The 24,807-nt window shown below is 37.2% G+C and overlaps 1 protein-coding gene across 7 annotated transcripts in view; it reads left to right on the plus strand.

Moving 5' to 3' along the window:
- PPP1R12A (protein phosphatase 1 regulatory subunit 12A) overlaps positions 1-24,807 on the plus strand; it is a 117,471-nt gene that overhangs the window by 23,008 nt on the left and 69,656 nt on the right. For 5 of the 7 annotated variants that reach the window (XM_061454704.1, XM_061454702.1, XM_061454697.1 and 2 more), the window contains exon 2: positions 23,876-24,006. The exons of 1 other annotated variant lie outside the window; for it this stretch is intronic. In XM_061454704.1, the coding sequence (XP_061310688.1) occupies positions 23,876-24,006 (131 nt within the window). Of the gene's footprint in view, positions 1-18,160; positions 18,995-23,875; positions 24,007-24,807 lie in introns of those variants that run through there. One more of the 7 variants, XM_061454701.1, reaches the window with a different exon arrangement.

The raw sequence follows: 24,807 nt of genomic DNA on the forward strand, positions 1-24,807 counted from the left end.
TAGCTATAACTTCATGCAGCTTTGCAAATTGCAAAGGCGTTGTTTTCCCTATCTGTAGAAAAATAAACAACTCCTGTCTAAGCACAGAGTTTGCATCTGCTTTAACTAAATAAATTGCTTTGCAAAAGGAGCTATCTATGTTAATACCTGAACCTGTTTTACTGAAGGCAGTATCAAGGTACTTTTTTCTGGCTGCTGAGTAATTATATGCTCTGCTTTTGGGATAGTGTGGTTAAATGCAAACCTCTAGAGCAGCAGGGTGGTGTGAGTGTCTTCTGTTTCACCACTGGTTTTGCTTGCCATCTTCATGTGGGGATCTGAATTTGACACAACTCAGCTGTTAATTCTACTTGAAAGTAACCTCATCCATTCCTAAGTGTGCTGCTTCTGGTCTCCTTGAAGTCCTGTTGCTTTTCATTGGGGTTGAGAGAACTGATTCTCATAACCACCCTAAAACAAAGCCTTTTCTTCTGAAACTCAAATATGTATGGATTTTAATGCAGATATGTACACATGCTGTTTTATTGATGAATATATGTCATGGTCATGTGTCAGTATTTTTCTCAGACTAAAGCCAAAACACAGCACTGTACCAGCTACTAGGAAGAACCAGGACACTATATAAATGGCTTTAAACTGAAAGAGGGTAGATTTAAATTAGACAATAGGAAGAAATTCTTTACTGTGAGGATGGTGAGGTGTTGGCACAGGTTGCCCAGAGAAGCTGTGGCTGCCCCATCCCATAAGTGTTCAAGGCCAGGTTGAATGGGGCTTTGAGCATCTCATTTAGTGGAAGGCATCCCTGCCCATTGCAGGAGCATTGGAACTAGATGATCTTTAAAGTCCTTTCCAACTCAAACTATCTTATGAAAATCAACAATACAGTGTTGTATGAAGATACAAAGAACAGCTGCAGTGTTACTGGAAGCTTCTTGGCCAGAAAATGACTGAGTTGGGTTTGAATTCAGCTAGTCTGGATCTGAACTTTTCTTCACTTTGACCTCAGAAAGTGATGATTGTGTTCTGCAGTATCATCTTCTTTCACAGCTGTCCTCCCCAGTTGTGAGATGCAGCTTTGTGATAAGAATAAGGATGAGCACTGCCTCAGCATGTGATCAAGGTCAGCTGTTCATAGGTTTTGAAAGAAGATTGCTTGTTATTCTTTGTGACCTTACAAGGCTTAAGACTTCAAAGTTGTCACTCATTATACTAAGATGATGCTTTTGTTTTGCCCTGACCTGAATTACCATTCTTTTGCTAAGTGATCATAAGGACTGCTGGGCTGAATTTTGTTGATAATTAGTTACCCTCTCCTCTCACAGTTCCTAGCCAGCAGGAGGGGAATAAGGGAGGGCCAAGATAGGAACTGATTCTAAAATTTTAAGCTAATGACTGCTAATGGCTGTGTAAAAAGTCACAGAGTGATGGGGCAGCATCAGCTGTTAATCTGTGTAGAACCCTGTACCTTGTACATGGCAGCTTGAGGTATTTTAAGTGCAAAGTACTTTGCTGTTTTAACAACCTTTTGTGTCTCAGACATCAGTTACTTTCATGGGAAAAAAAAGGTAATCTGTAGCCCAGACTAATTTGGAAAGGTGAAAACTCACCTGCTATCTTACTTCCTTCTCCACCTTGCTTGCTAACACATTGCAGAGGACTTTGACATGATCATGGCATTCGTATGTCTGCAGCATGCTATAGTTGTGCTGTGTTTTTTACCTTAACTAATTTAGTCTAACAAGAGCAAGTCCTCAGCAGAGCAGTAGGTATTTTTTTGCCTTTCCTAAGGCCAGCAGTGTATTAATGCTCTATTGTTTCAGTGTTAGCTTGATGTTATATATTTAGTGCAAGACTGTTAGAGAGTGACTGTTGTATTCTAGAAGCATCTCAATACCGAATACAGTCCTTCCAAATGAAAGGTCACCATTTTAGCTGCCATAGAGGCAATCTCGGGGATGCTGATAGGAATTGAATGAGTACATTTCCTTAGACATTTCTTCTGTGTGGCTTTTAAAGTCCAAGGCCACATAAAACATCCTTTTAGCAAACTGATGCCCTGCAGAGCAGAAAGGTAGTTGTTGCTACTATAAAGTTATCTAAAGTAGCTTAGTATAATGATACTTTTTTATAAACTAAGTGTGCATTTAGATAGTTAGGGATGTAGATACTATGAACTACAATGCCATCATTATAATAGTGTAAATGCCTATTTAAGCAGAGTACTTACTCATTGACAGCTCCTGTACATTCCCATGCTCGTTCACTCTTGTGAGAAGCTTAATTTGTCCACTTGGCAAGTAATGTCGTAGACAAGCTTGCAGTTGGAGTGCAGTAACTTCTAAAATATTGTTAGAAGAGCTAATTGTGCAGTCCATTAAATTCCTGCTTAGGACAACCCAATGATAAGATCTTGAGAACTGAAGTCTTAGCTCTCTTCTGTGGACAAAATCACATAAATCTAAATGCTTTACAGCTCCTTAAGGGATCTTTGTAATTCAGGGTAGTGATAGCCAAGTGAATGCCAAACTTGAATAGAGATGGCTCTGCTCCCTGGTGTGGTACATAGGTTTCAGAGGTGGTTAGCGCTGGGGGCAATGTTAAGAGCAGACTGGAATTTCATCTTGCATGCAAATGTTGTTGTCATCTTTGTGTATTTATGCCAAGGTCATGTATGTAGCTAATTTCTGCAATAAAATTGGTTATGAGCCGTGTTGTGGCCATTCTTTTTTGGTTTGTTTTTTTTTTTTTTACTTTTTAACTGATTTAATTGCCAATACTATTTGTCTATAAATCTCAGTGACTGTGAGATTTAAGACTCTCTTAAACGTCACACTTTTTTTATTGGATATATGAGGCAAAATTGAGACATAATGTTTGCAGAGATCTAGCCCAGAAAATTTTCTCTAGGTACATTTTTCTGTCTTTGTTGGTCCAAAATGTTTCCTGATAATTAGATTTTGATGTTGAACTTCTGTACTAAACTTTGTAAGTATGAAACCCTGCCATATAAGCAGACAGGCCTTTTTAGTTAAGGCCTTTAGTTTTAAGGTGTTTTAGTTAAGTTTAGTTAGATAGGCCTGTCCTGGGTTCAGCTGAACACTTTTAGCAGTTAAGGCCTTTTTAGTTATGAGCAAAATCTTTGAAGTCCATTGGATTGTGGCTGGAAACTAAGTGAAACATTATTGCTGAAACATCTGGACTTAACTGATTTTTGAGATTTTTGTCAGTAACTCACACCTTAACTGGAATAGAAAAGGCATCTGCAGGAGATCTGTATGTATATATTTATATAGTTTAACTGGAAAATTGTCTGTTAACAGAAAGTTCTGTTCTGAATCTCAGTGGTAGCCATCATTTTATATTAAATAACTGAAAAGATCCTTCTGCTAAGATTTATTAAATAAATATCTTAAGAGTAAGCAATAGGTTTGTTTATAATTTCTAAAGCTTAATGCTTGAAAGACCACAGTGCTGTCCATTAGTATTAAATCTGTAGCTGAAATCTTACTTGGTCAAAGATGTTCATGCTTCCCACCCGCCTTATGGATTTAGAGCTTGAAGAGTTTCTTCTTTGCATGCCCAGACTACCGTTTCCCCAGAGAGAAGCCAAATTTCTGAGTATTGCTGCTTTTATGCTCTATCCCAAATCTTGGGGACAGTCTCCGTAAATAAACTTTTTGTTTTATCAGCCCACCCCATTCTGAATCTGTTGATTCATGCTGAGGAGAAAACCCCAGGTGTTCTTTTAGTGCTTGGAAGTCTGTTCTTAACTTAGTTGTCAATGAGCAGAGAGTTGTTCGCATTTGTCAGTTATGGCCGTTGTGTTCTGGTTATAGATACAAATACAAATCAGTATCAGAGTAGAATCTCCATCCTGCTGTAAGAGGTTTTGCTTTTCCAAATTTGAGCCCTGTCTTTTGACTGTTGCTTCAACTAAAAATGCCAGTTAATGATTACATAAACGGTAACATTATATAAACAGTGAAGTAGGTGGGACATAATCTTCATCTTTTCCTCAGGAAATTAAAAAAAAAAATAGAGCAAACGTAGGGGATGTGAAGAATTGTTGAAGTTGACTTTAGTTCTGGGATACAGGAGTTGTTGTCTGTCGTTATAGCGGGTGTTCTGTGTGCTGATAGTTAACATAATTCTCCAGTGTGCTTACAGGAAGAACTCGGGTGCTTTTGCAGACAATATAATGAAAATTCATCAGAATCCCCTGTATTTTTGTGGAGGACATGTGAAGTTGATCTCACTATCTGTCATTTTACAGATTCTTTGATGTAAGTGGTTGGAATAGTAGCTAATAGATAGGTGCCATTGTCATTCTGTTTGTAAGCAGTTTGGTTGTGGCAGAGGGAACACCAAAGCAAGTGTTAAAGAGGAATAACATAATCCATATGCAGTGGAGGAAGCATGTAGATTTTGAGTATTTAATGTATAGAATTGTTGATGCCTGATACTAATTACTGTCTGTTGTCACAGCACATGGTTTCAGTGAAAATAACTTACTCTTACGATACTCAGGATAGCGACAATCTAAAATTTCACTTCTCTGTTAGGGGAAGGAAATTTTTAGGTGGAGAATTCTTTATTGGAAATACCAACTTTCAGCATTATGCTACATGAGCCTATTTCATACTGACAGTTGGTAACCAGTGCACACATACTGAGGAAGTAGCGATGCTTTCAAAAACTGCTGAGTATCATTTTTAATTTTAGTACAGAGGTTAGGTTTATGTTAGATGGGGTATATTCTCTTGAGGTACAAGGAGGCAGCTTGATCTGGCAGCAGCTGGAATTTGTTGGAAAGAACTGTTCAGCTCGTATTAAAATACAGACACATTTTTTGTTCTTCTTTTGAATCAATAGAATACGTGTTGATTGAAGAATTATATTCTAGTCCCAGTTAAGGCAGGTACAAATGTCCTAGTTAATGGAACAGATAAGGTGGTCTGGTTTACAGAATACTGTGAGGTTTGGATACCTGTTTGAAAAAAAAAAAAACAATGTTGACCAAACTGCACAATGTTTTGGCAAAACTGGGTTCTCCTAAAGCATTGATCTGTGTTGTGAAATTAATTCCTAAAAAGGTATTAATTAAATTAATTGACCTTTTAATAAATGCAAATAGTAACTGAAGGTAGGATATAAAAGGAATGACAGAGTTTCCTAGTAATTCTGATACTGTGTTAGAAGTGTTGCTTCCCAACATTTAAGTGCTTGATTCCTTCTGAAAAATAAGTCCTAGAGCTGGGAAGATACTGTTGTCATGCTGGCACATGCCTCTGACCAAGGCTTTCTGTATTCCTGTATTTGTCTGTCTGACTGTAAAGTCTGCATATATTTCTTTCTTGCCCCTTCTTTGATTCTGACAATGTTTTCCTTCTGCCTTCTCAAAAGCTCCCAAGCTCTTCTGAAGTGGAAGCCCTGTGATCCTCTTTATTTTGCACCCCCTCCTGTTCAAGAATGGTGCTTTCTCCAGTTCTCCCTGTCCTTTCTCTGTAGACTGTGTATTACCATCTCCTTATAAGCCCTTGCTCGTTAGAGTTATTCTTGTTGGAATCTAGGCTACAAATAATCTTTCCATGCGGCAAGTTGCTGCCTCTGATAAATGCAGGCTGCAGCCAGCGGCTGGCAGGGAGACTCATTTGCTGTCATACCCCTGAATTGTGAATTAGGCTTTTCTGGTACTTTTCATTTGTACCAAAATCAGGAATGTTGTGTTTATGAATGCTGCCTGTAGTTTTGAAATCAGTCTGGTCTGATACTATGTAAAGAAATGTATTCAGTTGAAAGTTAAGCTACGAATTCTTCTGGAAGGCTACTTGCATGAAACTCCGTTAAAACAAAAGTAATGCTGTATCTGTAAGATATAATTCTGAAGTGTCTTTTAAAAATGTACTGTGAATGTTCATATTAACTATAATATATAAACTAAAATGACTGCGTGGATCTGATTTATGTAAGCATTTTCCATGGGAATCCCAGTGCCTTATATGGTCAACTTGCTTTGTAGTGTTTCAGTGAAATGAAGGCAGCCATCCAAAAACCAAAGGGAAAAAAAAAAAAAGCCCAGCTGGCTTTAGCTCTGTCTATAATACCCTCTTTCTTGGCCTCCTTCAGTAGCACAGTAGCTAATTATTAAAACTAAAAATGTGGCAAGAGCCTGTGCAGCTAGTAGAAGAAATTCTTTTTGTGGCGGTGACTGTATACCAAAGATTTAATGCTAATTTAATAAAGAACTGTAGCATATAGATAATACAGCTTTGTTGCATGATGAACTTTTGCCATCAGATAAGCTGCTGTGCCTTTACCCAAGCTGCTTGTAAACTGGTGGTGATTCCTGTAGCTGTTACAAACAAAGTTTAGTCGACAGAATCCAGCATGCTTTTTTTTTTCCCCCTGCTTGAATAGATGCTAACAGTTTAAATAAGTGCCTGTTGAGGCTTGCATATTACGGGATTGCTTCAGAGAGATCTGGTTCAGGTTCCTCTGGAAAGAGCATCTGAGTATGGTAGCACCAGTCATTGAAAATGACTATGTTTGCAGTGAGGTAAGCTGCCCTGTATTTACTCTGAAGTATTAGGATGCACATGAGCTTGACTGTAATTCTCCTTGTGGTAACTTATATACCTGTACTTTAAAAAACCCTTCCAAATGAGAGGCTAGACTATTAAACTTAGTCATATTTCTTCCTTCAGATACACAGAATCCTGTTTTACAGCAAGTATGATAAATCGAGAATGCAAGAATGTTGGTACTTTTATTTGGAATAGTGTTTAAAAACACAACATATTTTCTATTGCAGAAAAGAAAGAAACAGAGCACTTCATCACTTACCTGCTGTGATGAGTGTAGTATGCAGAAAAAATGCTATAGTGTTCATTTGACTTGCAATTAAGGGAGTGGGTTTTTTTTCTGTATCCAGACTGCCTGCGGCCTTTAGGACTCTGTCAGTTAATCATATAGCTCCAGTGCCTGATTTGTATGGAAAAGAAAGGCCAGTCAACTGAGCTCAGTAATAAGTCATCTCTGCTTCTGCTGATACGGGGCATTCCAATCAGCTTTCAGAAAAGCAGCTTTTGTTTCTGTATGTCTTTTGGTTTCAGCTCTTACTTTAGTTAGCTTCATCTGATGACTTCAACTCCTTGTACTAGCAGAAAGGGTGAACAGCTGATTTGTGTTCAGTTTCTCCGTATTATTTCTGATTTTGTAGTCGTTTATTGTACAGTCATCAAAGTCATTTTGGTCTAGGCTGAAGGGTATCTGGCCTATTGAGTTCATGTTTTTCTGGAAGATAATCCATATGTTTGTTAAAAAAAAAATGGATCTCTACAAAGTTTGTTCTCTTACTATTTTCAGCCAAGAGCTGTAAAGGATTTTTTTTATACTTAATCAGATTGGGGGAAGCAAAGAGAAAGTGTTCTTGGATGGATCTCTGTGTTTAATACCCTAGCATTCTGGAGGTTGCTAGGATTTTTCAGAAGGACTCCTTTTTTCAAACATTTTCAGATTTTCCAGAAGACAGGAGTGTTTCAGAGAAAAGCTGATATCCAGCAGAATTTACCAAGACCTAAAGAAAAACTGCAGCATTGTACAGTGATATATCTGAGTTAATTTTGAATATACTAATTCAGAGCATGAAAGCAGTGCAGATGTCAGGTTGCTGTGGACTTCTAAAATTCATTTAGAGATATGTTAGTGCTGTCTGTGCTGTGACCTCTTTGCCTTCAGTAGCACAGAGGAGGAAGCTGCAAGATGCAAAAATAGAGTAGGGATGTAGGAGTGAGTCAGAAGAGTGGAGGCAAAAGCAAGCTGTCAGATGTGGGCTGGCTGTCAGGATGAAACTGAGAGTTAGGAAAATTAAATGGTGGTGTGGAAAAGGAAGGGGGAAGAAAACAGATACTGGGAATACTGAAATAATTGAGCTCAGATATTGGTGTATTGAATATCAGATAATTAATGTTGCCGGTGAAATCTGTACTTGGACTTAACACATGTTAACCTTTTAATACTCCTTTATGTCATCATACCTAGATTGTAGGGCCTGTATAGAGGATTTGCTCTTGGGATAGTTCAGGACATCTGATAAAACAGATAAAACACACTGTTGCTCATGGGACTTCTGTTTTGTCAGTGTGGGGGAAAGAATATGGGTTAGGAGACTGCAGGGAAATCTGTAGAAACATTATGCATTTGTTGCTGTAAATGTAATGAAAGGAAGCTTTTCTTTAGACAGGGAATATGGCTTATGATGATCTTTTTTTCTGTTTACTGTCTGTGAAATAGTAACTCTTGTAGTGGAGGTTTCATGAAAATTTTGCTTGTGTACCTAAATGGTTGTAGGTGCTGATAGGTGGAAGAGCCCATGAGAAAATGAGTTCTGTTTCAAGCAAGATTTGAGTAATACAGGCTGAACACTGAACAGTGAAGAAAAATCTGTAATTTTTAATAGCTGCACATTCTGAAAGCACTGATCATCTATCTCTTAGATTGCATGAAACAAGTTCCTTTGGCCACAAGGAAGTAAGAGATATGTAGGACTGCACGCAGATCGTATGTTTGTAGAGCCAGTTGCTTTGGCTTAGGCAGCATTAGAGCATTTCCTAGTCCTGGAATATTTGGCTGTTCAGCCTTACTATTGCTTAGATATAGGTGTGTGCATAAATGAATATTTAATGTAAAAGTAGAGTCCTTAGAGAAGCATAAAGCTTAAGCATGTTTTGGCTAATTTAATAGTGTAAATTAAGCTGGCAGAACAGCTTTCCCCTCCAGGAATTCCTGTAGAGGTGTGCACCATAGAAGAGAAAAAGCAAGCTCAAGGCAGTGAAGGTAGTCTGCTGGTGCGTCCGGGAGTGGGTTTCTCCTTTCTGTTTAACATGGAGGCAGTTTCTCACTGTGCACTCTGAGGTATTTGGAGCACAGCCCCACACCAGATGAGAAGGTCTTTCATGAAAATAAATTGAGAACCCATTTTAAAAACAGTTTGCTTTGCAGGAGCTTTTGGTTTGGAGCATGAATAGTGGATGATTCAATAATAGAGAAAGCCAGATGGGCCTTTGTCCATTTGTCTGAAATAAGGAAACTTGGAAATCTTCCCTGTTAAACCCTACCCCTGCCCTTGCTACCGCTCCATCCCTGCCAAGGCCACTGAATGGTTATTTGCTAAAACTCAGCAGCACATAGACTTTCCCCATGCTGAGACAATGTGGATGTTTTCTCCATATAATCAAATCTGTTTTGTTTTTTGTGTTCTTTCCACCTGTTAGCAGTCAGTAAAGTCAGTCACATTGCTGTGACTGACCTTGAAGCCAGTGTGCTTTTCAACCAGCCTTTTATTTTTGTGCTCTTTGATAATAATCGTCTTTAACTAGCAGTATGATGTACAAGAAGCAGACTTTAAAATATTTATGGTTAATTTCACGATGACATGCGTACTCCTACAGTCAGGTAAACAATAGATTTCTGGGTTCTTGCTATGTCTTTCAAGCTGACACAGTCCTGGTAAAGAGAAGGGCAGCCTGTTTTCTGTCCTGGTAAAATTCAAAGATGTCAGCAGTCTCTCAGAAGTTAGAACTCAACACAGATGAGTTACTACATAATTAGAAATGTAGGCTTCTACCCCTTTCTTCGGAATTCTTTGTGACAAGGTAAGCCTGAAGTGGTTGCAGCTCCACACGTGACTGCGGCAATACTGTACTTTGTTGCCTTGGAAGGGTGTGCTCTTGCTTCGTACTACAAGTGCGTTTTTTTTCCCTCCTGTTTTCTTAGTTATTTATTTCAGTGGGTGACGAGGGAGAAAGGGTTGTTTCTGCCTTGCCGGTGAGTTGTATTGGCTAATGGATAGTCTGACAAATGCTTTGGGGAGTGTGTGGTTGAGAAGGAGGAGACTGGGACCTCCATGTTTGTCAACAGTGAACTCCTACAGAATCATGCCCTGAGTGGTTAGCATGTGTTAGCTCAAAATTGAGTTAGGGTTTGCTGGTTTTATAATACTACCTCCTGCAGGGAACAGAATATTGCTTAAAACTCATCTTGAAACACAGAAATGCAAATTATCCAATAGGGATGGCATTTATGAGTACTTTCAACACTGTTGTCATCTGAATGTCAGAGATCCTAATGCAGAATATGCAGGTAAGGGTCTAATTATTGTCAACAGGGATATTGATTTTATATAATTGTGTAAAATCAAGTGTAGCAGGGGAAGAAGATCCTATAAGCTCAATTAGAATAAATTATTAGAGTGTGTTTTTATCAGCATTTGACTACAATAACTTTTACCAAAGATGTCTTCTGCTAACTTCTTGAAAGTGATTTTATGTGCTGCTAAAGACAGTGGAAGTAATACATCATTGTCTTACTTTGACTCAGCTGAAAGCTTTCTGTGAAGTGACACTGTTGATGAAGTAGTGACCATAAACACCCTTTTTTAAGTAAAATTTTGGGTTTCTGGCATTTTTCTTCAATGCCTTTTCTCCTTGAAACTTCCAAAATCTGGCATGCTGGACTGAGAAGCTATAGATTACTGCATTAATGTATGAATTCCCTGTGCTGTGGCAAAAGAGCAGATAAGGCATGAGTGCCGTGCAGATTTCTATGTGTATATTATTGACTACAATTGCTCATCTAGGTACAGTATTTTCCTGTTGCTTTCTTGCTTGGATAAAACGTGCTCTTTAGTGAGAAGTGGAAAATGTAGAGGTTGCTAGACTACAGGTTTATATTTGCATACAGAGGTAAAAATGCTCTATGAAAATACAGCTGTGTCCTTGCTCTTTTTGTAAGCTAGATGCTTGCAGAGAATTAGGGGATGGCAAGCATGACCTCTTCGTTGTGTGCCTAAACAGTGGAGTTAGTCTTTGATACTTGATGTGATGGTTTATGGCCAAATCAGGACTTCATGATTTATTGCCAAAAAAAGAGAGAAACCTGTTTAACTCAGATTTGGGGAGACATAATTAAAGGTGTCTTCTGATGAGGAAGCCTGTTTAGGTTCTTCCCCTAAGGTGTCTTTGCTAATAAGCTTTCATGAACATTTATGAACTGTGTGGAGTCAACTTCCATCCAGCAAGGCTACAAGCCTCTTTGGACTCATGTTGGTTCAAAACCGTGTTTGCTAGTGCCCTAGATTTTAGGAGTGTGTCTCAGCTGCATCCTTCAGTGTTGATGAGGTCTAGCTCCATGGTGCAAAAAGAGGCAATGGCGCTCTTGGTGAAGCTAAGCAAGCCCTTGAAGCATTATAACTGTGTTGACATGATACCGCCTTCCTGCTAATAAGCTTAATGAACCTCAGATATCTTGGTATCTGTCACATGGACTTTTCTGTGTGTGTGTTTTATTTATTTTATCCAATATGGCTGACAAGCTAACGCATTTAGGCATCTGTGTTAACACTTGGCTGTGCTGGTACAGTGTTAACAGTCCCTCCACTGTTTCCCAGGTATTTCAAGATCTGTTCAGAAAATAAACATTGGCAAGCTTGACGCTGCCTGAAGTTCTTGAATATGGCTGGAGAGCTGCCTAAGCATACTTGTGATTTCTGTTACCAGGCTCTAGAGAGTTAAACACTGATCTGGGGTTTTTAGTGTTTTTTTTTTATTTCTAGTAGACTAGAAATAAAATAGACTAGAAATAAAATAGACATTACGCAAGACAAAACTTTCTGCTTCTTTCAAAACACAAAGTGGAGATATTTGTTGATAAACTCCTATATTAATTGTATATCTACCCTATATCATTGCTGGTTTTTTTTTCCTATTCTTAATATATTTAAGAAACGTGTTAGCATTGCTGCCACTGCCAGCTTTTTTTCATTGATGTTCATATCTTTTCTCCTCAAATTTCTACTCTCTGTTACTTAGTGTATACCATTTATACTTGTTCTTTAAAATTCCAGTTTTATATTGTCACAGTTTTAGTTGTTAAATATTTTCTTTTTAATTGCTGCCATTCCTTTGCTTTGTCTCTTCCTAATCAAATTGCTTTGTAGAATAATGGCTTCGGAGCTGTGTGATACCCATGAGAAAATGAAACCAAACCAAAACTTTGAAATTTGGCCCATTTAAAAAGCCATGTATTGTGTATATATAGTGGTACATTCTGTTGCAGATGCATCTATAGAAACTTTGATGATTTTAGTTGTCTGTTATCTTCCTGTCCATTTTTCAGTGTAATTGGGATGTAAGGGGTTTCCTAGGAACTTGTGATTACTTGCAGTTTCTTCATTAGTTTGTCATAATGAGTTTGTAATGAGACAACTATACCAAAGTATTTCCTGTTTAAATAGACCAGACGGAGTCCATTGTCAAAGCTGGTACTTCTGTTGTGTTCTTTTGGGAGAAGGAAAGTTCACAAAGTGGATGTTGTTTTTACGCTTGTGGAGGGAGATAAATTGTTAGGAGGTCTCTGTTGAGAAGCATTTGTGGCTATTTTCCTGTGCTTGTGAAAAATTTGGATGCAGTCAAAAGATAATTGTTGGAGGTAGGACTGGAAATGCTGCTGGGGCAGAGGAACCATATGCAAGTGAGTGCAGGTCTCCTCTTGGTTCCAGCCAGCGAGGGTTTGCTGGGCAAGTTCAAGATGTGGCTAGCCTATTGAAAATAGAGTGTTAAGTTACATCGAGGCAAAAATGACTTTTTTAGAAGTTGCAAACCATAACTGTGTAGATGAACAGCTGCATAGCTAGTCTTTGAGAGAGAGGGAGTTAGATGTTGAATACTTTTTCGCATTCTTTATACTGCACAGAGGCTTGCAGTGCATTTGATGACTGTCTCGTTTGTGCAGTTTTGTTAACTATGCATGGCAATGTACTTCGTGTGAGTTATTTTAGAAGATAGTAAACTTAGTAATGGCACAGCATGAGTACACCCTTATTTAACTTCGAAGAGATTCCTGAAGTGCCTAGTCTGACTTCAGTTTTGGCTTTAGGTGTATTCTGAGTTGATCTTGTCCTTGCCAGAGGATTTATTTGAATCTTGGTGACCTTTGTCTGTTGCAAGTACCTTACCTTTTGGGGATGGCAGTGACATTTCTTTTTTGCAGATTAAATGAGAAAAGAAGGCTTTGCACAGGTTGTTCCAAGTGATGCTGATGTGGAATATGACAATGTAAATGGAAATTACCTGACACTGGATTTTTTTTAGCATTGTCTATGCCTTATGTAATCCCCTGAGTAATTCCTTCAAACTTTTGGCAGATCAGAGAACAAACCTGCTCCCAGTTTCTTTAGATTTTTGTTCTGAATATTTTTCTGAAGTCAGAAATGAATTATTTTAAAATGTAGTTATGTGTGTACCACAGCCAGTCTTTTCTGAAAAGGAAAATTGGAGAGCTGCGTCTTGTTTTTTTCTGTTGAAAAGTGAAGTTAAAATGTGCCCACATTACTGGTGAGTGTAACACACTTCTGTCTTTAGGTGTTTAAAACCCTAACAGGATTATTCTGGAGTTTTACCAACATGTCTGTGCTTCCCTGTTTCTGAGCTAGTGCTGCCCTGAGGAGTTGTTCCTTCTGCTACACCTGGCACAGGTGTTGTCTGACACCTGAAGGGTTGTGGGACAGGAAGCTGCAGGTTTCTCACCTTGTTATCGCCTAAATAGACAAAATCTGTGTTAAAAAATACAGTTCTAAGAAAGAGCAACTGTTTGATATTTACCGTAACAAATCTGGCTAATTTGCTTTTGGATCATGTTACTAAAAGTCTGTTTAATTTGCTTTTTAGACCATCCTTGTTTCTCTGCTAAAATTTCAGTGAGGCTGTCGGAATACTCTTCTTTCATCCTGAACCTGCTGATCTGCAACCTAAGTCAGTTTCGAGACTTAGTAACATTTCTGAAGAGCTCAAGATGCTTTCCAATTCATCTAGTCTATTCAGTGAATCATACATTTGATCATACATCAAAAAACTCCCTGGGACTTGTATTAGAGAAGGAATGCTTTTCCCAGTCTAAGAACAGAAAACAGGAGTAGCAATATATTCCTTCCTTAAAAATGGAAAATTATGAAAAACAGTTAAGTTTCCTGTTTATGTCATACTACCTTTGATTGGTTTTATGTGCAAAATGCAGTTTTGATTAATATATTTACCACAATTAAAATAATTTTATTAATGTTTGTGTTTCAAATGCCACTTTGACTTCTAATTTAATTCTTGTTTCCATCCAAGTACAACATGATTGTATTAATTTTTTACATATACAATACATATAAATCTAACCGATGTATCATTTATATTTTAAGTGTACTTTTTTATTCTGTTAAATTTAATTATGCAAATTAGTTGTTTATTTCCATAGGTTCACCTACTTAGGAAAAAAGTCCTGAACAATTCCAGCCTTATCAGCTTACTAAAAATATGCTTTTACTACTAATATATTGTATAATGATAAAAATGATAAAACCACGTGGCAAGTGCTAATTGAATAAAGCATTTATAGGTGTGTATGAATGCTTCATTCATTTATAGTGAGTGTGTTACCTCCTTTTTGTACCTGTATTCTTGGTTTCTTCGGTTAAAGATGCTTTTTACTGTCAACAGTAATGTGTACTAGGAAAGTGAGCACACAGAAAGTCTGTCTTGGTTAGTTTAGTATGCTCTATCAACGTGTATATTTTTTTCCCTCAATTGCATGAAGGATTATCATTTTTTTATTAAATTCAGTGTTACTACTTTTATTCTACTCAGCTTTGCCACTTCACTTGGCTAAAATTAGACAGCAATGAAAACTTCCCTAGATCCTGCTAAAGCAGAAGATTAAGTGTTGGATCTATGTAACCTATGAGAGTTCATAGCAAAGTGCTGATAGATGCGGCCAGATTTGCTTTCTTCCAAGGCAGTGCAGTTTTCCTCTCTGAAGAGCTCAGAGCTGTATAGAGGTGATAGCAGCAGAAGAAAAAAAAGGGAAACTTGGCACAGATGGTTTAAATTTAATCCAGGGTACATAGAAGTGAACAACAAACCTGTCTGTGTATGTAAACAGATTCTTCTAGTAAGTTTTCTTGATGCCTTTTTGTTTTACTAGATGATTAATTTGATTAAGAGCATGTATTAGAGGATATCAGTATGTTAGGTATCTTAAATTGAAAAGCTGCTTTGGCACTGGAAGTTGTTTACTTGCCCATATGCTAAAAGCAGAATATGTCTGCACATGAAAAAATTTAAGTATTTGAAATATGATTGGTGTATTCCTAAATTTGACTGGAACAGAAATACATACACTATGTGACACTGCCTTCTTCTCAGATTTAATATTTACCCATTGGGTGACCATGAAAAATAATCAGTATCTGCCAAAATTGCCGCACTAAATTTTTAGTGAAAGCATAGCTGTATTTGCATAGCATAGCATGCACTGTATTTTAAGGTATGAAAATTCTGTTTAATCCTAGACCCCTCTTTTTTAAAGCATAAAGACTGCTTCCAGACCTATCAGGAGGTGAAAGTGGAAGTTGTATATCTATGTCCTACTCACTGTGGTGCATGAGCCCCAAATGTTGAAATTGCCTCAGAAAGCAAACTGAAGGCATAGGCCAGAGAAGAGTGAGGATGCGATTTGTGAAAGGAATGAGTCTGAAATTTGGTTCTGGATTTAACTCCCAAATTCACAAATTTGGTACTGCTGGACAAATGTCATAGGTTTCAACACCATGTAGCAGAAATAAGAATATCATACATAATTTGTACATACTACCTACCTAAACCTTCAGGGTTCAAGACAACTGTGTAAGTTTTTTCCAGGTATTTTTTTTTGGCAGGTTGTCTGGAAATTTTTCCTTGAGTTGAAAGAAAGGAACACCATTAAAACTTAACACTAAACATTTAGTATGGTATTTTTAATTGAGGTGTAACTTTTAGTTATCTTCAGTGTTCCTGAAGATAGATTTGCACTCAGCTAAAAAAAAAGCCCCAAATATTTATTTAAAAGTAGATTTGAGTGTAATACTAGGTAGCCTGGAATAGTTGGGTTTTGGTTTTTTTTTTCAGCAAAAACAGATAAACACACATTAGACTCGTTTTTTTTTTGTCCATAGAGTGCCTGTCAGAGTGAGTCTTTATCCGTTGCTGGCATTGCTAGCAGAAATGGTAGCATCTCTGGTTATAGTAAATAACATGTCATGGCTGACTCTCTTCTTTCCCTTATTTATCTTAGCAGGAGGTTAAAGGACAAGAATAATTCTATCTCTGCTTGAAAGACAGAAACCCCACTTAAATATATGTATTTTATTACAGTCCTGATTAAAAACTATGATTAAGCATCCATTAGGGTTTAAATAGTGCAAGTCCGTATGAAATCTCTAACACATAGATTGTCAGTTTCAACAGCAATAGATTTTAGTGTTTTTCATGAATTGTGCCTTTAATTAAATGTACAAGCTTAACTATAAATTACAAACTAGCAAAGCTTAAGGGCATGTAATTAATTTAATAGTGCAGTGTAACAGAAAAAAAACAAAGCAGAATTGTATAGAAATTACATTATGCTCTTACTGAATATTTGAGCTAAACGGTTATTGATTTTGTGTAACTCCTGGTTTTATCCACCTCTTGGAGCTGAAATAAAATCTAAGTGAACTTTCATTGAGCTATACTTGTGCATGTGACAAGGTGGTTACATGAAGGGGATATAATAACTAGAGAAGTGTGAGTTCTGGAATGGTTTGTCTATTTTTGTCAATCCTCAACAGCTTTGCAGCATTCAAAGTAATGGTGGTTAATGGGTGCTCGGTTTCAATAGTCTCTGCATGCCTTCCCCATGAGACTTAAATGGACATGAAAGGTTGCATCAGCCTCAAGTAGTGTTTTCTGCTTAAGAGGAAGTGTCTTGCCCACCTGTTTTTGCAGGTGTCTGAAAGGATTCTCCTTTTCTACACTTCATAGTGAAATATTTCCAAGAAATTTCTCTGGAGAAAAGTTTGCTGCAGTGGAGTGGGGGAAAGGGTTTGACGTTGAAATTGATGCCAAGATTGACTCATGTTCTGGGGTGAGAGAAATACAGACAATAAACTTGAAACTGCCACAGCTTGCAGAAGCAAAGAGATGCTCTTGAAATGGTTGTTTAATTGGAGTTGTTGGATATGGCAACTGTCATTTTAACAATTTTGTATGGACCGACTCTCTAGGATTTTAAATAGTAGGCCTGTTCTTAACTGACAGTAACATACGCGTGCATCATACACACAATATTTACAAATAAGCTAAGCAACACTAGTGTAGCAGAAGGGTAATATTACTAGCTTGTCAAGGATTTCTGTGAGTGAAGCGGTTCAAGTTTTACTACTAAGCATGCTGTAAGAAGTAAAATGTTAAATCCTAAAACTAGATTTTGTCAGTATGCAGAGATATCTGGTATTACCCCACCTTACTGAAAAACAGAAGCTGACTTGTGAATTGGCTAAATGAACACTGGAAAGATTATACTTAATTTCAGAATTGAGCAATATTTGTCATCTGTAATACTAGATTAGTGCCTGAAGTTCTCTTACAACACGAGAACTGTCTTGTTTTTTACTGTAAACATGAATATCAACAGCAGCCTTTCCACCCTGTATGTACTGTATTAAAAAGAACAAATGGAAAATACATGCTTTTATAGCCATTCCTTAGATAGTAAATAAGTGTAATAGTTACTAATATTTCATTACTTTATATGTTGGTCATACTTATTACACTTTTTTGCTGGAAGTTTTCCCAAGTACTCAGTGAGTCTTAGGACATTGTCATTACTAATATTAGACACTGGAGATGTTATACTTTATATGAAAACATTGAATTAATGTAACCTACAAATAAATTTAAGGTGCAAAAAAAATATCCCTCCTGTGTTCTAGTGGCTGTAACTGCTGGGTTACCTTGAATCTGTAGTTGGGAAGTTAGATAAGGATCATGTTTACATTTTGAATGCCATCTGCCACTTCACTTGTTTGTGCTGCATTGTTAATGTGCAGAATAAATACATGACCTAACAAGAGGAAAGTGTTGTTCAAGTGTTGCTGTGGATCTTTTGACCAAATATCTTTCTATATCTTCTCAGTGGTTTATTGGCAGAAAAAGATAAAATTAAGAATTGCAATATGTAAGCTTGTTCTTTTCTTTTTTGTTTGTTTGTTTGTTTTCCCAGGGAGAATGAAAATGGGCAGAAGATGTTCACAAACAGTGTAACTAGTGAACTGTAATGTCATCTGTCCTCACAAAACCTTTTCTCAAGAGGGCAGAAATCATTGCAGACTTTGGGACAAGTGTTCTGACTGTCGGGAGCTGAGCTCACCAGAAGGTCAGCGAGAGGACCTAGGTCAAAGTAGTAATTGTTGAGTTCACGCTGTGAACTATTCTGTGGCAGCATTAGTTCAGAGGACTCGTTCTTAAACCACCTTTTCATGATGAATAGTGAATTTAATTCTCTTCAGCCTCTATTCCAGTCTCTATTTCAGTTGAAATTGCTGAGGGAGGGAGGACAACCAGGTAGACAGAGTGATTAACGTGATTTCCTTAGGAAGTCTGTACAAAAAAGAAAGTAGGCTAAAATGTGTTGTAAATTTAAAAGTGTGAGTGGTAGAAGTGGTTTCAAATTAGCAATGTGTTCTTTGAGGTGTCGGTTTGAAACAAGAAGCTTTAACACAAGGTTTGTAATGGGTCAAATTCCATAGTAAAACAAATTTTGTTTCTGATACTGCAATTAGGATGTGAGGATGAATTTCAGAGCACAGCTTCTCTGAGTATAAGAAACAATTTTAAGATAATCAAAGCAAATAATTCTGCTTTAATCAGACACAGATAATACTATATTGCTGTCCTTTTCTTATTTTATGTAATTTTAAATTCTAATTGCTTTTCTGATGCACTTGGATCCAGTTCAGCAAAGTATGTCTGCATAACTATAAGGGTGTGGTATGTGGTAACAGAGGGAACAAGCAACCCAGGGTGAAGAGAACAGGAACTGCTTTTAACCAGCTCTGCTGCTAGGTGTGGATGCCCTCTCTTAATTTGGTTCTTGGGTATGTTAACAAAGATGTTAATGTCCTGCTTAGTTCCACTGGACTCACTGGATTTGGTTCACTAGATGAATCAAAGGAAGGGATAAACTATTCTCCAGGACACTGCGTGAGGTCTTTCTCCTGTTTCTAGCATTCCCACAGGAATTCAAAATGGTTGTTTGGCTTGGTTTATCCCTTTAAGTCTTAACATGTTATTCCATGTTCATATTTTTGATTCCTTTCCATACTAAGACTAAATAAGGAAAAATGAAATGTGATGACAGATATAATGTTTAGCTTCTACTATTAGAGGCAGAATATTTTGTGGAATAGATCAGGATATTAGTCAGGTAACAGTAAAAGGTAGGTTTTAATCTCTCTAGAAAATACTGGTAAAAAAGTACATCTAAACCTGGCATTATCTCATTAGATCTCTTCATTGATGAAAACCAGTAGAAATTGTAGTCTGATGTAAGCTGCATGTACATGGGACAGTCTAACTCATTGATTGCCTCTTTCCCTACAAGATTCCTGATTTATTTAAAACAATAAAAAATACAGATTTTTTTTCCCTGTCTTTTGGGGAGGAGTGCTCTCTCCTGAATTCTTTGGGTGGTTACTCACCGAGGGGCCAAGCACTAGGTACCTCCTTTAAAGCTGTCTATTTTTAAGGTACTTACTAACTTAGGACTACCCTTCATCTATGTACCTTACACCTGATAGTAATGAGAGCCAGCTTAAATCACATGCCACTTGCACTGGGATAGGAAGTCATGCTGAATTACAGTTAACATCTGGTGTGTTCAGGAGGCATCTGGTGATCCCCTTCTGAGTGATCAGAAAGTATTTCCGGAAAAAGTTTAAAGTGTTGTTTCACTTAACATAGACATGTTGTTTCCAGAACAAGTTGTATCTACCTAGTGTTGGTCTGTGTGTGAGCTTGGTAGTGTTGTTGATCGTTGCTGGTCTTTGCAGTCCAGGTTTCAGGCTGTTGTACAAATAGAGAGTGGTTTTCTTTCCTGGGCCTTAATATGCTTCCTTTGAGATTTCATCTCTGTTCTTATCAGAAAAGGTAACCAGACTTTGTATTATCAACTTTGCTTTGTTTTGCTTCCTTTATGACTAATTAGCCTAGTTTCTAAATTAGTTCCCAAAGGAAGCGAGGTTTATATGATTGCACTGTCCAGCTGTTGTTCTGTTTAGGGCCTATTGGCTAACTTCCATCAGATTTGGCAGGGCAATGAGTGCTTCATGCAGAAATGCTGCTTTTCTACACGTTTATAGAGGCTGAGAATGGGGTTGAGAGACAAAACTAGTGCATGGGATCGAGGCAGTCTTGATTGTGAGCTCCCATGCTCATCTTTTGGCTCCTGGAGCTGGCTGATGCGTGCACTCGTACAGATGTGGTGGTTAGCAAGTTCTCGGAAAGAGTTTTAGGGCAACCTGTTGTTTCGCTAAGTGGTGAATGAGGCTCTAGGTAGGAACTAAGGATCATGAAGGGAGAGACGGGGTGTGGAGATGAATGCCAAAAAAAGAGATTAATCCTTTACGGATTGTAGCAAACACGAAAGAGGAATGCCTGTGGCTGTCTGTCCTCTGTGCAGAGAGTAAGACAGAACCAGAAGTCATCATAAGAATTTCTCTTTCCAAGTCACTAACATCAGTGGAACTCTTTTGTTATATACATCTGGTGTGTGCATTGATTTTTTCCTTTGTAATAACTTTCAGGCTGAGATCTACAAGGGCAGACTTTTTGGAGGCTGCTGCTTTAAGTTTATCATGCTGTTTTGACAGGCTTTCCTTTTGGGGCCAAGATGCCAGTCTTTAACAACAGAGACACTTCTGGCACTTGATAAATACTGCTTTTAGAAGTGACTACAAAGATAGTGCAATGACAAGCAGAGTAGAAATGGAAAAACATGAAGATAAAATTTCTCTTATAACATTTGTTCCTTGGTTTCCTGACTAACTATTCTATGATTCTATGGTTCTATTCTATGACTTAAAGTACCTGCTTATAGTCAGAGGTGTCTATCATAGGGAAAGTGCTGAGAGTGATAGGGTCCATCAGACACCTGCATTTTGAGCTGTTAAAAGGAGAAGGGGACAAGGAGAAATAGGATGCATTATGTACCTGTTCTTAAGCAATAGGATTGACTGCACTTGCTTTTCTTAACCTTAAGATGGGTAATAACCTTCTTGGAGGCTATAGTGGGTTTTCTATTAAATATTTTGGGTACAAGGCTCATTTATGAGCAATCTGTATTTAAAGAGGCTCAGAAGTTGTATTTTTTAAATTAGACAACTGTCTTCTAGTTCATCAACTTCAGCTTCTGTTGTTCCATAATAAAATTGTTAAAACAGTTGTTCAGATTGTGTAATCAGTTGAGGAACATCATTTAAACCTCCCAAGTGTGATCACTAGTGATGCCAGTACTCTCCCATTTGCATAAGCAAGTACATTCTTTTATTATCTTAATAGTTACTCTTCTATCGTCCAAATATATGTATAATCTCACAGATTGTTTATCTTTGCTTGTCATGAATGTGCAATCTCTGATAATACATGCGAAGTGTGTTTGAGCTCTCCTGATCCTTGCCATGTATGGCACAATAAACTGCCCAAATTTGGTCAAATATTTTTAGCCACTTAGTCATATGTCTTTTAATGAGCTGCATATGTAAGCCTTTGATTCACTTAGCAACTGTATTTTTATGAGTATGTCTTGCCACTTTTTCTGATGTATACTTGAAAAATGGGTAAGGTCTGTTCTGTTTTGGGGTATGTCACAACCAGATGGTTTGGTTGTTTTTTTGTTGTTGTTGTTTTTAATAGTGCTAATAAATTTTAAGATACCCTTTTTCACAGATTATGAATTTTAATTATTTTACAATATACAAGTACGCAGAATATTGAATGTTAGATTAATCTATACTTTTAAGTGCTCGGGCAGTTTCAAAGCTTTCTGATACATTTTCCTCATAATAAGCTTGTGGACATTAAGATATACATAGAATATCAATGGTCAGCCAAATTGGATATCAAGAAAACTGTATATATGGCATGTGTGAAATATGGCTAGGTTAGTATTTCTGCTAAGTGCAAAAAGCTGTGTTTCTTGAATTTGTTTTCCTTCTGAACTGAGTTATGATGTCTTGCATTTAGTTCCTTTACATTTAAGTAACAAAATGTATTGCAAAGTGAGGTGATTCTTTTCTTTCCAAGCTTGTTGAGAGCATATATACATTATACACTGATGATCAGTGGAAGAAATTTAAGACAGTATGCTTGAGGAGTTTCTAGTCTTTATTCCTGGAGTATGTTAGTAAATTATTTTATTGGAAGAACTGCTGGTTTTAGGGGTGGATGCGACTAAAAAGATAATTCCAAAAATCCTCTAAGAAGGGAGTTTTCAAGAATACCTGGAAAGGTAATAAGGTTTATGAGTATTTTCACTCACAAATGTTTTTTGCTTTTAATTGAAAAACAAATAATGCAAGCAGTATACTGCAGTCTAGTTGCAGTCTAGCTGCAAGCTTATGGATGAACAAGTCTGAATGAGACTTGGTGTTAAAACAGTTCTGTGTTGCATTCTAAACAAAGTGTTGAGTTCATACTTAACTAAAGCAAATGGGGTCAAAGAGGGGTAATCTGCTGCTAGTTTTGTTTGGCTGGTTAAACAGAGCAGCAGCATGCTCCTTATAGTGTAGCAGTTGCCTCTGCGCTAAATAATGGAGGAAAGCTTTGAGATTCATTTTGGAAGGCACAGTTACTTAAATAAGGAAATCTGAGGGGTTTTGCTATAATAAAGCAGTATATAATTTTCAGTCTTTATTGCTGTAGAAGTATTCTGAAAAGTAAAGTTTATAAATTAATTGCATTTAATTACAGGCATAATTCTCTGGAAGGATTTAGCAGCCCAGCAGTAAAAGTTCTCATTTCAGTCTTCTGGTTATGCAGTATTGTTGATTTATTAAGCTAAAAAATTAATACCAGTCTTGTGGGGTCTGGCTGTATTGAGTCCTCTCTGTCCTGAAATGCAGAAGGACTTTTCTCTCTATTGCTCTGCCCTTTTAAGGGCAGCAGTATGGAAGTTGGCAAGAAAAGTAACTGAGCACCCTGTGAGAAAAATACTCAAACACAGAGAAGAAAAGCAAATAGGAGCCAGTCAGGATGGTGTTCTGGAGAACGGCAGTGGTTCTGCATCTGGGCAACACTATTTGCTTGGTAATTAAGAGATGTGAACATATGATAATATTTTTTGCAGTGTGCCAAATTGATGCTGAAGTTTAAGTTTATAAACAGCAGTGATTAATAGACTGTTAAAAGATGTATGGTGGTATAGAATATGCTACATTTGAACACAGCAGGGGGGTATTGAAATGCAACATAGCATCCTCTTCCATACTCCTTAATCTCAACTGCTTTATAATTAAAACCATGTTATGGTATTTTTTTTCCAAACTGCTCCCCGTCTCTTGGTCACAACTTCATGATGTAGCTGTTGTTTCAATCAGTTGTAGTATGCAGTCAAGTGACTGAGCTGAGCCTGGGATGGAGCGAGGGCCTGGGGGCTTTATAAATGGAACCACTTCATGTTGGAGAACAAGGTTGCAGTGGGGATTTTAAGTGGCTTCTCAGAAAACCAGAAAAAATGTAGCTGAGGAAACCATATTTGCTGGTTTTGTTAAACTCTGTGTGAATTCATTCATTTATTTAAGGATTTTTTTACAAATCTGTGACACCTGCTGCTTTTCTCTCAAATTCTTCCCGTCAAGCCTCAACAAATAAATCTTAATCCCTCATCAGACCTTTTTTCCTGAAGATGTTGCTTAAAGATGCAAAGTATTGTAGAATAGCTTTAATATGAACTTATCTCTTAAATCTTTCTTTCTTTATAGGCTTGTATAGATGATAACGTAGATATGGTGAAATTTCTGGTGGAAAATGGAGCAAATATTAATCAACCAGATAATGAAGGCTGGATACCTCTACATGCAGCTGCTTCCTGTGGATATCTTGATATAGCAGAGTAAGACTTTTTCCTCCATTTTTGAATACGTGCATTTTGTTCATTGTTAGAGGGGCACTAGAAGCAGATGACATTCATAAATTGTCTTTTTAGTTGTTTCTGTGATGTGTAGTGAGAGAATGCTTTTATATTGTGTGTTGGTTGTGAAATGTGCTGTGTGCATGATTATTTCTGCATTACATTTGCTCTTTCTAGCTTTCCTACGTAGCTGTAAGATGTAAACATTTAAAACTATTCATGACTGTCAAGTGGGGGTTTTTTTAAGTATTATTTTCTCCTGTAGAAACATCATTTGGAGCGAGAAAGTTCAGATTTACATTTTATTAGTAGTCTGAAACATTATTCCAGGATAAGTCTAAATGTAGGAGATTAATTGTATTTGCAGTCTTAAAACCTTTGTTTTTCAGGTGTGATATGAATTGGTGACTTTTGCTGATTATTTGCTGTGGAGCAAAATTTTATCATTGAAATTAGATGTCTGTTATGGCATTAGTTAAAGCTTACTCAGTACTAAACTCCAGTAGTGGTTTTGTTGTTATTCTTGAAGCCTGTTGAGAGCCATTGAAAATATGCTAAAATCATTTTTTTTTCCAGAGGTTGTCTGTTTTAACCTGAAGTAACGGTTGATTTGAAAAAATATGTGGCATAGGTTTTTCAGTATGCTGTTCTTACAGTAAAGATGGTAACAGTGTCTTTCTAAAGACATTTTGGGTAAACACAAACTTCATTAATTCTGCTAAACTCAGTGTGATGTCTGATCCAGTTTGAGAGTTTGATAAAATATGAAGTAGTATTTTGTCA

Source organism: Pezoporus flaviventris, unplaced genomic scaffold (genome assembly GCF_033815535.1).
Source record: "Pezoporus flaviventris isolate CSIRO_AGI_PZ_B2104156 unplaced genomic scaffold, CSIRO_AGI_Pfla_v1 ptg000016l, whole genome shotgun sequence".
NCBI lineage: Eukaryota > Metazoa > Chordata > Aves > Psittaciformes > Psittacidae > Pezoporus > Pezoporus flaviventris.